General features: G+C 43.0%; 1 protein-coding gene across 1 annotated transcript; it reads left to right on the top strand.

The window, feature by feature from the left end:
• Positions 1-6,355: 6,355 nt before the first annotated feature.
• sf3b6 (splicing factor 3b, subunit 6) lies at positions 6,356-11,261 on the top strand. The gene is made up of 4 exons (XM_056294914.1): positions 6,356-6,478; positions 7,325-7,443; positions 10,067-10,205; positions 10,680-11,261. The coding sequence occupies exons 1-4, from the start codon at positions 6,449-6,451 to the stop codon at positions 10,767-10,769; spliced, it is 378 nt and encodes a 125-aa protein (XP_056150889.1). The 5' UTR covers positions 6,356-6,448; the 3' UTR covers positions 10,770-11,261.
• The last annotated feature ends 5,112 nt before the right edge of the window (positions 11,262-16,373 follow it).

Here is a 16,373-nt window from a genome sequence, read left to right on the forward strand (position 1 = left end):
TGGAAGCCAACAACTCAGCAGATTGTTTTGGCAAATTCAAATCTCAGATCAGATCATTCAATTCAGGCTGACTATACAGTGAAGGTCGATCAAAAAATGAATCCAATGGCTTGTACTCTGCGTCTGCTTCTTCATCATCATCAACGGATAAAGATGTGGATGAAGTAAGTGCTTCCTCATCAATCTCTGCGAGCTCGGTAAAAATAGGTGCAGGTATTTCGTCACAATGAGGAACTGGCCGTATAGCAGAGGGTATTTCACGTATTGCTTGTTTTTCTTATTGAATCCTTTGACATTTACAAGGCAGAAGTAGCAGTAATCTAGGTGGTTTTTTGATTCTCTCCAAACCATCGGCACACCAAACTTGAGCTTAGCATTTTTTTCTTGAGACCATGATCTCAGAGTTTCGACACAAGTCGTGCATACTTTATGAGGGGCCCAGTGTTCGTCCTGGTCTCCAAGCGGTACTTTAAAGTAAGCACGGTACACTCTCTTGATGAATGTAGTGATGTTGCGTATTTGAGGGGCTAAAGTGAAGCATCCACAGATATAACAGAAGATACCTGGGTCGTTACGGCACTTTCTTCTCTTTGGAGGTGTAGACATAGCTAGCTGACAGTGTAAGGTACCGGTATAAACAGCAGAGTCTTAACATTAGATTAGGTAGTCTTCACAGCTGCAAATCACAAAACATAAACAAAGACTTCGAACATTTGTAAAATAATTTTAACCCTTTAATGCATAACATATTCATACCCCGTTACTACACAACTGGGGTCAAAATGACCCCAATTAATTTACTTTTCAATTAATTTTCCATTAAACTCCTTCTCCTTGCAAACAGTACCCCCCTCCTCCCCCTCAAAAATGATACATTTGTGTTTTTCCCCCACACTCAGGACCAGCACCTGCTCTGATCATGATCTGACAATGCTCTGATCATGCTCTGACCATGTCAACCACACTGTATGCACCACACTCTATTTTAGTGTTATGATGTATATACAGATTGTATTAGAGGATTAATAGCTTGGTCTGTAACTGTAGCTAGTTGGGAGTATGTGACCGCTGTGGTGCATTGGCAAGAATGCAAACATGTTATCTTTGTTTGTTGACAAGTAGACGTGTGTGTGTGTGTGTGTGTGTGTGTGTGTGTGTGTGTGTGTGTGTGTGTGTGTGTGTGTGTGTGTGTGCGTGTGTGTGTGTGTGTATGTGTGAAACAATAACATACATTGGCAACATTACACATGAATCACAACCGGTAAGTACTACCGGAAGCATAAGCACAATGCGAAAGCTGTTAGCTGCTAACCGTTAGCTCGGTGCCTTTCTACTATTCATTCATTCACACTGTAATTACAGAAACCTAACAAAGCAGCAAAGTTATATCCGGTACGTAAACAGCACAGCTTAAATTTCTCTGGACGCACACGAACACAACAGATCTTTCAGGAGACAGGATAAAAATATAATCGAACTCTCCCTTAATTTCTACGGTAAACTACCGTAAACCTCATCCTGATTTTCGGTCCGTCCCCTAAACAGGTCCGACGTTCGCGTAGAGGTTAAAGGGAAGTTTCACCCCACAAGGGAAGGCGGTAAAATTGGTGAGCCACACACACACACACACACACACACACACACACACACACACACACACACACACACACACACACACACACACACACACACACACCGACTGTAAAGAACTAGAGACTCGTGTTTTTTTTTGGCGGAACTTTGTCGCTCCCGTTGTGTCATATACCTAATTTATATCACTATTTTACTATTATATTTTAGAATTTACTCATTTTAGTCCGGAGCACATGTATTCACATGTTTTTACTTGCTGAAACGAATAATAATGCTAATGTAAACTACTAAAACACGTTAGTCCCTAGTGAACGGGTCTGACCCTTTAGCCGAGCGGTTAGCGATGTCGCCTTGTGGTGCAGTACACCCCGTATCGAGTCCCGCACCGGGCAAGAAAATAACCGGTTACATTGGTGGCAGCGGTGGGATCCGGAAGTGTGCAGATCCTCAGAAGTCTCTTCGAAGCGCGGAATGACAAAGCGCGAGGGCGCGCTTCCGGGGAGGGTGACGACTGTGAACTACTAATCAGACACGTTAGTCCCTAACCAACGGGTCTGACCCTTTAGCCGAGCGGTTAGCGATGTCGCCTTGTGGTGCAGTAAACCTCATATCGAAGCCCGCACCGGGCAAGAAAATAACCGATTACTACTACTACTACTTTCGGCTGCTCCCGTTAGCGGTCGCCACAGCGGATCATCCGTTTCCATTTCTTCCTGTCTTCTGCGTCTTCCTCTGTCACACCAGCCACCTGCATGTCTTCCCTCACCACATCCATAAACCTCCTCTTTGGCCTTCCTCTTTTCCTCTGCCCTGGCAGCTCCATATTCAGCATCCTTCTCCCAATATACTCAGCATCTCTCCTCCACACATGTCCAAGCCATCTCAATCTTGCCTCTCTTGCTTTGTCTCCAAACCGTCCAACCTGAGCGGTCCCTCTAATATAATCGTTCCTAATCCTGTCCTTCTTCGTTACTCCCAGTGAAAATCTTAGCATCTTCAACTCTGCCACCTCCAGCTCCGCCTCCTGTCTTTTCGTCAGTGCCACTGTCTCCAAACCATATAACATAGCTGGTCTCACAACCGTCTTTTAAACTTTCCCTTTAACTCTTGCTGATACCCTTCTGTCGCAAATCACTCCTGACACACTTCTCCACCCACTCCAACCTGCCTGCACTCTCTTTTTCACCTCTCTACTGCACTCCCCGTTACTTTGGACAGTTGACCCCAAGTATTTAAACTCAAATGCCTTTGTCACCTCCACTCCTTGCATCCTGACCATTCCACTGTCCTCTCTCTCATTCACACATAGGTATTCCGTCTTGCTCCTACTGACTTTCATTCCTCTTCTCTCAAGTGCATACCTCCACCTCTCCAGGCTCTCCTCAACCTGCACCCTACTCTCGCTACAGATCACTATGTCATCCGCGAACATCATCGTCCATGGAGACTCCTGCCTGATCTTGTCCGTCAACCTGTCCATCACCATTGCAAACAAGAAAGGGCTAAGAGCCGATCCTTGATGTAATCCCACCTCCACCTTGAACCCATCTGTCATTCCAACCGCACACCTCACCATTGTCACACTTCCCTCATACGTATCCTGCACCACTCCTACATACTTCTCTGCAACTCCTGACTTCCTCATACAATACCACACCTCCTCTCTCGGCACTCTGTCATAAGCTTTCTCTAAATCTACAAAGACACAATGCAACTCTTTCTGGCCTTCTCTATACTTCTCAATCAACATTCTCAAAGCAAACATCGCATCTGTGGTGCACTTTCGTGGCATGAAACCATACTGCTGCTCGCTGATCGTCACCTCTCCTCTTAACCTAGCTTCTATTACTCTTTCCCAAATCTTCATGCTGTGGCTGATCAACTTACTACCTCTGTAGTTGTTACAGTTCTGCACATCGCCCTTGTTCTTGAAAATCGGTACCAGTATGCTTCTTCTCCACTCCTCAGGCATCCTCTCACTTTCCAGGATTGTGTTAAACAATCTAGTTAAAAACTCCACTGCCATCTCTCCTAAACATCTCCATGCCTCCACAGGTATGTCATCAGGACCAACTGCCTTTCCACTCTTCATCCTCTTCATAGCTGCCCTCACTTCCTCCTTGCTAATCCGCTGAACTTCCTGATTCACTATCCCTACATCATCCAACCTTCTCTCTCTCTCATTTTCTTCATTCATCAGCCCCTCAAAGTATTCCTTCCACCTTCTTAGCACACTCTCCTCGCTTGTCAGCACATTTCCATCTCTATCCTTGATCGCCCTAACTTGCTGCACATCCTTTGCAGCTTGGTCCCTCTGTCTAGCCAATCGGTACAAGTCCTTTTCTCCTTCCTTAGTGTCTAATCTGTCATACAACTCACCATACGCCTTTTCCTTTGCCTTTGCCACCTCTCTCTTTGCTTTACGCTGCATCTCCTTGTACTCCTGTCTACTTTCTTCATCTCTCTGACTATCCCACTTCTTCTTTGCCAACCTTTTCCTCTGTATAATTTGCTGTACTTCCTCATTCCACCACCAAGTCTCCTTGTCTTCCTTCCTCTGTCCTGATGACACACCAAGTACCTTCCTAGCTGTCTCCCTCACTATTTCTGCAGTGGTTTTCCAGCCATCTGGCAACTCTTCACTACCACCCAGTGCCTGTCTTAACTCCTGCCTGAACTCCACACAACAGTCTTCCTTCTTCAACTTCCACCATTTGATCTTTGGCTGTGTCTTCACTCGCTTCCTCTTCTTGGTCTCCAAAGTCATCCTACAGACCACCATCCGATGCTGCCTAGCTACGCCCTCCCCTGTCACCACCTTGCAGTCTCCAATCCCTTTTAGATGGCGCCTTCTACATAAGATATAGTCCACCTGTGTGCACTTTCCTCCACTCTTGTACGTCACCCTGTGTTCCTCCCTCTTCTTGAAATATGTATTCACCACAGCCATTTCCATCCTTTTCGCAAAATCGACCACCATCTGTCCTTCCACATTTCTCTTCTTGGCTCCATATCTTCCCATCACCTCCTCATCACCTCTGTTCCCTTCACCAACATGTCCATTGAAGTCCGCTCCAATCACCACTCTCTCCTCCTTGGGTACCCTCTCCACCATGTCGTCCAACTCACTCCAGAATTCTTCTTTTTCATCCATCTCACACCCAACTTGCGGGGCATATGCGCTGATAACATTCAGCAATAAACCTTCAATTTCCAGCTTCATACTCATCACTCTGTCTGACACTCTCTTCACCTCCAGCACGCTCTTGACATACTCTTCCTTCAGAATGACCCCTACCCCATTACTCCTCCCATTCACACCATGGTAGAAGAGTTTGAACCCACCTCCGATACTCGTGGCCTTACTCCCCTTCCACCTGGTCTCTTGCACACACAGTATGCCTACCTTTCTTCTTTCCATCATGTCAGCCAGCTCTCTCCCTTTACCAGTCATAGTGCCAACATTCAAAGTTCCAACTCTCACCTCCACATGCCTACCCTTCCTCCTCTCTAGCTGCCTCTGGACATGCTTTCCCCCTCTCTTTCTCCTTCGCCCAACAGTAGCATAGTTTCCACCGACACCCTGCTGGTTAACAGTACCGGTGGCGGTCGTTGGTAACCCGGGCCTCGACCGATCCGGTATGTAAGTCTTATTTATGATCCGCATATTTGATTTGGCAAAGATTTTACGCCGGATGCCCTTCCTGACGCAACCCTCCCCATTTGTCCGGGCATGGGACCGGCACTAAGGATGCACTGGCTTGTGCATCCTCAGTGGCTGGGTTAAGAAAATAACCGGTTACAATAATAACAAAAATAAAGGGCTGGTCAATCACACAATTAGTTCAACGATGTGAAAGCAGGTAGCTTCGGTGTCACAATACTGTAACTGCTTTCATACAGGCTTTGATCATAGTACTTTATAGAGCTACAGACCATTGCACTTGGTGCAAAAAAACAAAACAAGAACAAACAAAACAAAAAAGTATCCAATGGCAGCCTCTTAATGCAATCAGGAGTCAGATGGAGAACATTGATGGGGAGCCCATCTAACCGTTTTTAGCCACATGGAAGTCGTCACATTTCGTTCAGGAAACAATGGAGAAAGCTTTGTCAGCTGTGTAGCACAGCTGCTGAATACTATTGCCGATAGACAGAGAACTTTATACTGTTTCAAACCCTCATGTTTATTGGCCATGTACGTAGGTTTGCATTTGACTCCGGTTTCGTGGCTCTCTCAGTGTACGTAACAGAATAACAACACTAACACGCAACAATCTTCATATATGAAGAGTTATACCACTATATATATATATATATATTTATACCACTATATATAAATATATATACGCACGCTCGCACACGCACGCACACACACAAGGATTGACTTATACAGATGAAATAAGAGGTGATAAAGTGCAATGGTGCAGAGAATACGTATATCAGAGATGCTGAAATAGACGTTAGGTTACTTATATACATGCCTGAGGTAGATGGACATGACAGGGCGTCCAATACATACAATGTACAAAATGGTTGGATTTATTTGACGGCGTTAACCGTTCATTTGAATGACAGTCCGAGGAAATAAACTGTCTTTACATCTGGTTATTTTGGGGTACAGTGCTCTTTAGCGCCTACCAGAGGGGAGGAGTTGGAAAAGGTTGTGACCAGGGTGTAATAGTATTGTCAATAAAGATGGGCGACAACACCAACCGCCGTTCAATCGTGACAGGAAGTGAATACTGAATAAGCGGAAGTTCGTCAACAGCCAGCGACTACCATTTTGACGGTAAAATCGCTGAACGCTGGTGTGGATTGTGGCTCTCTCGTCCCTTCATAAAATTATCCCATCATGGCTATGCAAGCAGCGAAACGAGCTAATGTAAGTTAATACCGTTTAACTGTATTTCCGGAAGAGCTGTCAGAGGGAGAGAGCTGTCCTGTAGTTAACATAACTCATAAATTGAATCAACTAGGTTTGCCAAAGAAGCTAATGCGAGCTAGCCAACGTAGTTTACATAGCCTTAGTAGCTAACTAACGCCAGCCAGCTAGCTGAGAATTCATTCGTATTCCTGACGTTTAAGTCCGTACAATCCACGCATTCAGGACTTTTTTTTCTTTTGCAATTGATTGCGGGTGACTAGTCTTCCATTGTTATATTGCAATAATCTCCGATTGTTATCTTATTGAGAGACGCTTTGAATTTGAGTTCATCCAGTACATACATTTTGAGAAGTTAATTCGGTTGTTTTTTTAATGGGAACCTCTGTTTTCAGGGTCCGCGACTACCACTGGAGTGATAATTAAAATAAATAGAATTAATCCCTATGCATCTTGTAGCAATGCAATGAGAAGATGTTGACATTCACCATATTTCAAATGATCGTGCTGGAAAGACTATCCACAGCCATGCAATTCTGGTTACATCAATGTAAATTAAATGCCTGATAGAAATGCCAGATAGTGCTGCCTCTATGCAGTTTTAGTAAAACTGACGACAGATTTTGATCGTCAAAACATCTGAAAGATATTCGTTTTATAAGGTAAAATTCTATGCCATAAAATGTCACATTTTTATTGGTTGAAAAACGGCTAAAATTTCAGAATGTTGTGTCGTTGGGTATCCAAAGGATGTAGAAATTATGATGGACCAGTTGCACCAGTTGCCTTTGTTGTTTGTTTAAATGCATGGAACCAACCTATTCGCTTTCTTTTTTGTCCCTGCAGATACGATTACCCCCTGAGGTCAACAGAATCCTGTATATTAGAAACCTTCCATATAAGATCACAGCTGAGGAAATGTACGATATCTTTGGGAAATATGGACCAATACGTCAAATCAGAACGTGAGTACCTATATAAGTTTAATAAGTAGTCACATGGACTAAGTGCTATCCTTAGTACTGTGCTTGAAATTGTTCTGTTGATAAGTATGACTCTTAGGACAAAATACTAAAAAAAAGTTTCTCGGATCTTTGTGTCGACTCAAAACACATCCCCTAAGGTTAGAGAGGTGCAGGTTTTTATCAAACTATATCGCTGTCCTGTGGACTTGTTGCCTTGAAAGAAAGACCGGTATTGAAAAGTCTGTGTAGTTTTTAAGATCAGAAATTGTAATGGGAATCCAGGTGGCTCAAACAGTTTAACATGTATGATGTGGGCTACAGCCAGATTGCAGTATCCTAGATTTGAGTTGGGTTTAAAACCTTTGCTATTTGTTGTCCCCCACTGCCTCTCCACCTTACACATCCTATATTTCCGCTGCACTGTTATAATGAAGATAAAAACTTCCTAATAGTGAAAATTTGAGAAAATATCAGCTAATTTTTGTTAGAGTTTAGGCATGTATGGTCAGGAAAAAATATTTACATAATTGCAATATAGTTATTTGAGATCCACAGGTATTTACAGTCACCAAAACTCTCTTGGTAATGTTCATACTGTCTGGAGAGGGTTTTGTGGTGGAGATTGTTTTATAATGCAGACTTGATATTCCCCAGTTGAGAAGCTTATACATATTCTTTTCTATTTACCCCTAAACACTACTGGGGCCAAATGTATAAACCGTGCGTACAAACAAAAACAGTATTTAAGCCACTTTCCACGCAGGTTTCCGAATGTAGAAAAATCCACGGATGGTGAGAATCTGCGTACTGGTACGCATCTTTCACACCTCCACTTTCCACGCAGGTTTCCGAATGTATAAAAATCAGCAGGCAGTGAGAATGTGCATACATACCAGTACACATCTTTTCACACCGTGCATACTGTATACGCATTCTTTTGAATTTGATTAGTATGGTGTTGCAAGTAGGCGAAAAAGGAGAATAAAAGTGAATTTCTTTCACTACATTGTGTTAGGACGTAATCTATTGTTTTAAAAAAACCTTCACTGTGATTACATAGTGACGCATGTCTGGTTGCCAACCCTTTTTTTTCCCCGACAGACGTTAATTTTGTCCTATCTTGCGTAAATATGTTTTTCCACAAAGCATTATAACAATTATAATGATCTTTATATAAATAAACAAATAGATAGTACATGCTCTTTATATGAATAAAGATTATTCTTTATTTTTGGGGAGTAAGAATAATCTACACCTTCAGGTGTGACTTGTTTTTTGTTTGTTTTTTTTGCCCCCCCCCCCTTTTCTCCCCAGTTGTACTTGGCCAATTACCCTATTTTCCAAGCCGTCCCGGTCGCTGCTGCATCCCTTCTGCTGAGCCAGGGAGGGCTGCAGACTACCACATGCCTCCTCCAATACATGTGGAGTTGCCAGCCGCTTCTTTTTACCTGACAGTGAAGATTTTTTTCCAGGGGAACGTAGCGTGTGGGAGGATCATGCTATTCCCCCCAGTTCCCCCTCCCCCCTGGATAGGTGCCCTGACTGACCAGAGGAGGCGCTAGTGCAGCGACCAGGACACACATCCACATTTGGCTTCCCACTCGTAAACACGGCCAGTTGTGTCTGTAGGGACGCTCGACCAAGCCGGAGGTAACACGGGGATTCGAATCGGTGATCCCCATGTTGATAGACGAGACACCCCTGGTGTGACTTGTTTTTAATGTCCTCCATGGTCACTGGCTAAGAACTAATGGCGTTCACTGGTTCGGATACTTTCTGCTATTCAACTTGTTTCATTTTGTTGGTAATGCCAGAGCTTAGGCTTCCAGATAAGACGCATTTTCTTCTGTCAATCGGGTCAACCATTATTTCAAGTTCACAGTCGGTAAAATTGCGCTTCTTCTTCACTTGCTTCTTAAATGCTTCTGCCATTTCTCCTCAAAAATAAACTAAATGCTGGCCCTTCATATGCAATCCAGGCAATTGGAGGTGTGTTGCAAGCCATTTATAGTAAATTGTGGGCATGGTCAGAAGGCTTGTGCATGTGTGCACAATTTCAGGATTATTGAGATGCATGAGGAAAAAGCCTGTGGGAACAGACGTACGTGGAGTTTTATAAATCTGATGAAAGTACTGTTTATGCATGTTTCCTGTTTTGAGTGTACAGATTTCTACAGAGTTTTATACATTTGGCCCCTGGTCGGCATACGGTTAGAATACATGTTAGAATGTTAAGGTACTTGTGTTTTTCATAAGATCATCCTACCAAGTCATCTTTGTATGTGCAAACTAACTTGGCTAAAACTAGACTTGATTCAACTTCACTTGATATTGTCTGAGAGTCAGCTAATACTTTTTACAAAAAGGCAGTCAAGCATGATAGATGCTGCAGTGCCCCATTGATCTAACAGCTTCTCATATGCATATTACTCAGCATAGAATAAACTTCCTCAACTGCATAAATTACTCTGGAAACATTCTTGTGCTTTCTGCAGTATTTTCTTTTGTGTTGAACTGGGCATCTTACTTGGCCAGACTATATCCTGGCACCAAATGGCACAACAAAAAACCTGGAAAACTGTGACTATTGCTCTGTTAATTATACCCTAATTTGAATTCTCAGAGGGAACACTCCAGAAACAAGAGGCACAGCTTACGTGGTTTATGAGGATATCTTTGATGCCAAGAACGCCTGTGACCATTTGTCAGGCTTCAATGTCTGCAACAGATACTTGGTCGTCCTCTACTACAATGCAAACAGAGTACGTATGACTGTTACAGAATCCTTAATAAATCTTGGGTTTGTATCAACGTAAGTTCAGAACAAGTGGACATTTCCTGGAAAATTAGAATTTGTCTCCAGTCTGCCAGAAGAAGTATTATGTAGTTATTTTTTAAAACACCTCTTCCCCTGAGAGTCAGTGACCTCACCACCTGCTTCATCTATATATAATATAGGATTATTCGTTTAAATGTCTTTAACAACGTAATGATTCCGATATGCTAATAACAATTTTTCTGATATGGCAAATTACACTGAATTCCAAATTTTGTATGCACAAATTCTAGTATTCGAGTATTTTGATTGGATATGCTCTGGAATATAATTGTTTAAAAAGAAATTCAGAATATTTTTGTGCAATAGTTGGCTTTTGACACACCTACATTTGTGTTCGCAGATTGAAAAATATTACATTCTCATGGTCTTTTTAATCCCCTTTTAATCACACTTGCAGGCTTTCCAGAAAATGGACACAAAGAAGAAAGAGGAGCAGTTGAAGCTTCTGAAAGAGAAATACGGCATCAACACCGATCCCCCAAAGTAGCTGCCCTGAAGAACTTCGCTCCCCCTCCCACATCTATACCACAATCTTTTTTTAATCACATGTACATCATGAACTCTTCCTCGGCCATTCTGTCAGTGGTGTTAACTGATGTAATCTGTTAGAATGGTGATGACGGCAATATATTTTTCACCCTTTGGTAACACCTTGGAAGACATAGTCGTATACCACTCCACAGCTGGTAAAGTTGATTCCCAGTTAAGTTTGAACTTTTGTTATTTCCATCATCAAATTTAGCATAGCAATGCTGGATTGATTAAATGTATGGTAGTTAATCTGTGTGCTACTTATTCCAAGTGTCAGCATATTTTTTTGTTTTGTTTGGCCTGTTAGAATTTGTCATTTCCCTCATTTTCTGCAATGTTTGAATTCAAAACACACCGTGCAGCGTGTGATGTATAACCTTGGTTTGATTAGTACTGAGTTTGTAAAATATGTCTTCTCTGTAAAATAAATGCTTCTTTTATAAAAAGACTCTTTTTGCCCTCCTGTTTTGGGATGTGATCAAGTAGAGATACTGTCTTCCACGTGAACCCGTTTTGATAGATAAATAGCATGCATATGTGCATCTTTTTTGGCGGCACGGTGGAGCAGTGGTTAGCGCGGTCGCCTCACAGCAAGAAGGTCCTGGGTTTGAGCCCCGAGGTAGTCCAACCTGTTATAGGATGACCCAGGACAACCTTGGTTGGTTGTCCCGGGTCATCCTCTGTGTGGAGTTTGCATGTTTTCCCCGTGTCTGTGTGGGTTTCCTCTGGGGGCTCCGGTTTCCTCCCACAGTCCAAAGACATGTATGTGAGGTGAATCGGTGGTATTAAATTGCCCCTAGGTATGAATGGGTGTGTGTGAATGTGTGTGTGGGCCCTGTGATGGCCTGGCGGCCTGTCCAGGGTGTCTCCCCGCCTGCCGCCCAATGACTGCTGGAATAGGCTCCAGCATCCCCGCAGCCCTGAGAGCAGGATAAGCGATTCGGGTAATGGATGGATGGATGTGCATCTTCACCATCTTTTCAGGGTGGTGCGTGGGTCACAGTTTTCCTTTATTACCTGTAGCTTCAGATCACATCTGATATTGCGGGCCTTGAGTCTGGATTGAGTTTCATCCCTTGTGGTGGTCTGTGTGCTTTAAGGGTAGTTGTTCCCTGAGAGCTTCACCCTCTGTGTGAACCCTTTACGATCAATGAATCCCTGTTTTGTGCCAAACAGGGTCATTGGTGAAAACATTATTTTCCCGATCGACTTTTTAATCTCTGTAGTAGGCAAAATGCACGGCACTGTTTGCAGCTGGAGTCGTTGCCGGTGTGCTCCCAGTCTTATATGAAAAGAAAAAAACAAACTAAAATCCTAAAGTCCAAAGCTTCAGAGGAAGGTTCGTGGCGAAACTCTCGACACAGACCACGTCATTTAATTCCCGAGACACTGCATATTAGACGTATAAGGGACGCTTCTGTTTGTTATGGACGGTTGACGGCGACATCTAGTGGTTGTACACAATAGTACAACCGCTATAATAATAATTCGAACTACTGAAGGAGTAACCACGAAACGTTATCCGTTGCTTTTCCTGTTCACTTATGCTGTTTGTATAGGCTAAGACGAAAACATGATTGAAACATCGCCAAATCCCTGACTGTAAGAGAATATTATTTGAGACTCATTACGACACTCATTAGATATGCGATCAGATTTTAACGCTGGTTACATTTTCAAGTATTGAAGCCTTTTTCAATAATCTAGCGCAATGTTGTGCCCTAATTTCTCTACTTCCTTATGAATGACTGCTATATGGACTCCCAAGCACCCACCATGTGGTCCAGGGGCGTCCGTTATGATCTGTGTCAAAAGTTTTCTGCCATACAACCAGCAGAAGTCAATCTCCCTGCAGGTATCATCAACGTTTCAGCATAATCTAATCAACGGGGACCCACTGGGTGCACCGGCATAGATCTTGTCCGGAGTCCACTGGCGTTTAACCCTATTCACCCTTTGTGGACGCGTCACAGTTATCACGTGACGAGGGAGACTGCGCCATGACGGACGGCAGTAAGCGATAGACCGGGAAATTCAAAAGCGAACAACAAAAACAAACAAAATATTGCGACGGATGAGTAGCTATTATAGTTTAAATTTACGTGATGGCTACCAATAGTCAGAGTAATGTTGTGGAGTTGTCCTGTGAAGTGAGTCACCTTGTAGGACGGCACAAAGAGCGATATGCGGAGTAGCTAGCGATAGCAGGGTTAGCTAGCGATAGCAGGGTTAGCTACCGCCCCATACCTTCTCCCTACCGATGTGTTCACGGATCTAGCAAAATCGTCCAGTCTGCCCGAGTTCAGTCCACACGATCTGTACCACTATGTTACCAACGGAGTGTCCCCATACACAGGTGCTGACCTAAAAGCATACAAAAGTCTGGATGCTTACCAGTTCTTTGTAGCTGCTTGGGTTACAGAATCGCGGTGCTATGCTCACAGCAGGGGGGTGTACCTCATAATGGCAAAGGTAAGACATAGCTAGCCAGCTGTGTATGTTTTCAACCTGTTTCCCCTAGGATGCCATCAAAACTCAAATCGACTGTAACTAAAAGCAGCTCATACTTTCCTTGCCATTTCATAGTAGGTTACACAGTCTTGCCATCTAGCTAGCATTTGGGTCATTCCATAGAAAGTGTTAAGTTTGAGTCCACAACATTCAAAGGGGACAAGGAGGCATAATAAAACGGTCAGTAATGTTTTCAGTTTCTGAAGCCACTGATTCAAGTGTACTGGTTAGCATGAATCAAAATACAATAATAAATATACAATTTGTATATTTTAGCTGTTTTTGTTAAATTACAATCATTTTCTCATGTCCACTCTGACCATTTCTCACATTCATGGAAGGTAACACTTAAAAAATATCACATAAATCTCAGACTTTTATTGTTCTTATGAGCAAAAATACTTCCCTCTTCATATGAAATGTGTTAATTAAATTAAAAATGCATAATTTTTGGTTAAAAATTTATATATATATATATATATATATATATATATATATATATATATATATATATATATATATATATATAATATTTGGTTATGATCAAAAACCTCAAACTTCCAAAGTCCAATCTTAACACTTTCCATGGAATGACCCGCCTGCACTATGTGTAATTCCAGGTCCATCATATTCAGGCTCTGTCTGCGACCCAGCTGAAACCATGAGTGTCTGTGAAGAAGGATGGAACCGTTGTGTGCGGCCACTGCACATGTAAAGCAGGCCTTGGAGAGGTCTGCTCCCACATCACGACTCTGTTGTATGCACTAGACTCCGCCGTGAAACACCTGGAAGACAGAAGCTGCACTGATGGGCCACGACAATGGGGACAGCCTCCCTTTAAACCCGGCAAAGCTCTGTTCGAGGAGGCGAAATCGATTGATCTTCTGCCGTCCGCCATGGCGTTCATATTCCCCGCGAGTGGGACGTGACGTCACGTGCAAAGGGTCAATAGACAGGGTGAGGCGATCTCTTACTGGGGTTACAAGTGATTGAGCATGGACTATCATAAAACCATTAAAAAAATACTGTTGTATTCTTATGGGGTTTTGACACACTAAGAGGCAGTTATATAAATTGCTATAATGTCACTTTTTTTTAAAATTCATCACATTACTATTCAAATCTCTAGTATTTCTGTAGTGTAGAAAGTGTCCCAATGGGTTTTCTGTAGACCTGTTTTCGATAGACTGGAGGTGTGACATCTCTGACAGACTACATGAGGTACCAGAGCAGACGTCGGCCCATAGAGTTCCTTTTATTAGATTAAATCACAACACAGGGAGAAGTGCAGCCATGTCATTGGGGACAAAATACATGCTACAAAAAAATTGTTGTACACGGTTGCCATTACATTTGGTATCTTTATCATTATAGCAATAGTAATAACAGAGTTGTATTTATAAACACTTTTTTTCTGGGCAAAGATGCTCATGTAAAGAAATTCAGATTATAAACTTACCGGTGTTATAGAATTTTCAGACACCCCCGCAGAATCTGACTTCCCTTCGAGTGAACAGGTTAGAGGGTTAGGGTAAGGGTGGGGGTGGGGGGGGGGTCAACGGGTTAGGGATCAGGGTTAGTCTAACCCTAATCCGTTGACACAGCGTGATTCTGAAGGGGGGGGGGCTCAGAGTCTGCGCGGACGTCAGAAAATTCCACAACACCGGTGCAAGCCTCACTTATGAGATGGTAATGGATCGGTATCATGTCGGTGCTGGCTTTATTGCAGAGTGGTCTGTAATGAATATGACGGCTCCTCGACCCTCCCGGTTATGCAAACGGCTCTTAAAATAAGCGGGCACGGTAGTTTGGCAAACTGCAATAGTATTTATTATAAAGGTGGGGAGGGGTCTGTGGTACCACCTTTAAGGACCGAGGGAATCTTAACTGGGCTATCTCCAGACAGCAGCTAGGCTAACAAGTCGTTCCCATTTACCTTTGTCTTGCGTGGAGGGTGTTTTACCTTGAAGGAAAACGCTGTAGTGTGAGTCAGATGTGTATGTGAGACAGGGAAGTAAAAAAGTAGAAAAAGGCTGACTGATCAGCAGAGGATCACGAGAGAGAGAGATAAACTTTAACAATGGAGGGGGGTGGCTGAACTCTTTAGCCTACTAAACACATGGCTTTAATGGCCGTCCTTGAAGATGGCGTTCTACTACGTCACTCCTAGCTTTCACAGACTTCCACTGAAAGAAAGACAAACACTGTGTCAGTGTTCGATGCCTACTGCAAAATGCTGCACTACTCCTGTACTCCCGCTTTTGCACTCAAAAAAAGTGTTAAAAAAAACAAAACAAAATCGCTCTGAATTCATCTCGTTGATATGCAACCTGTATGCTCTGGTAAAGGCGAGTGAGACGGTGACAGTTTCCAAGTCTGATGACACATGCTTAAAATCTCTCATCTGTAGACGATTCACACACCTTTTTTTTCTTCTTCTTCTCTCTTTTAAACTAACCGAAGCCCTTCCAAATAACGTCACTGACTGTCTACACCCCAGGATAGCGCCCACCGCTCCCGATGTAGGCTAGCTAGTAGTTAGATGGCACCCGTTTCCCAATTCATTCGGTTCCATCTCACGCGTTCCCCCACAAAGTAGACCTCCTCATATATCCCATATTGGTTCAGAATGATCGATTCATTGTCAGTCACTCCACATCCGTCATCCGCCCTTTCAAATACAGGTTAATGCGACGGTGTATTTAATATGCACAGGGGTCGGGAATTAGTACCTAGCAACATACTATATACTATAGCTTATCTACAAGGAAACATGCTCCCACAGATATAGCAGTCAAAAATAAAATGTCTTGACGAATCACAAAAGTTACATCCCGTACGACGATTCTCGTGGAAGGACCTGCCGGAGTATGGTTCGTCTCTGCTCGCTAAAAATCCTTTCTTGCACTTTAAACGACTTCTCCGCATTTCTCTGATAAAGGCTTTCCATCTTAGACCACTCTTACAGGACGCACGATGAGGGGAGATTTTAAGGCAGAACCTAAAGGCATGCAAATCAACTACGTCATTTTTTTTCCTTTACTTTTTT

Source organism: Lampris incognitus, chromosome 15, assembly GCF_029633865.1.
Source record: "Lampris incognitus isolate fLamInc1 chromosome 15, fLamInc1.hap2, whole genome shotgun sequence".
Taxonomy (NCBI): Eukaryota; Metazoa; Chordata; class Actinopteri; order Lampriformes; family Lampridae; genus Lampris; species Lampris incognitus.

Coding starts and splice junctions, on each gene's coding strand:
- sf3b6 (XM_056294914.1), top strand. CDS start 6,449: ATGGCTATGCAAGCAGCGAAACGAGCTAAT. Junction 7,444..10,066: donor CCAATACGTCAAATCAGAAC/GTGAGTACCTAT, acceptor TTGAATTCTCAG/AGGGAACACTCCAGAAACAA. Junction 10,206..10,679: donor TCTACTACAATGCAAACAGA/GTACGTATGACT, acceptor TCACACTTGCAG/GCTTTCCAGAAAATGGACAC.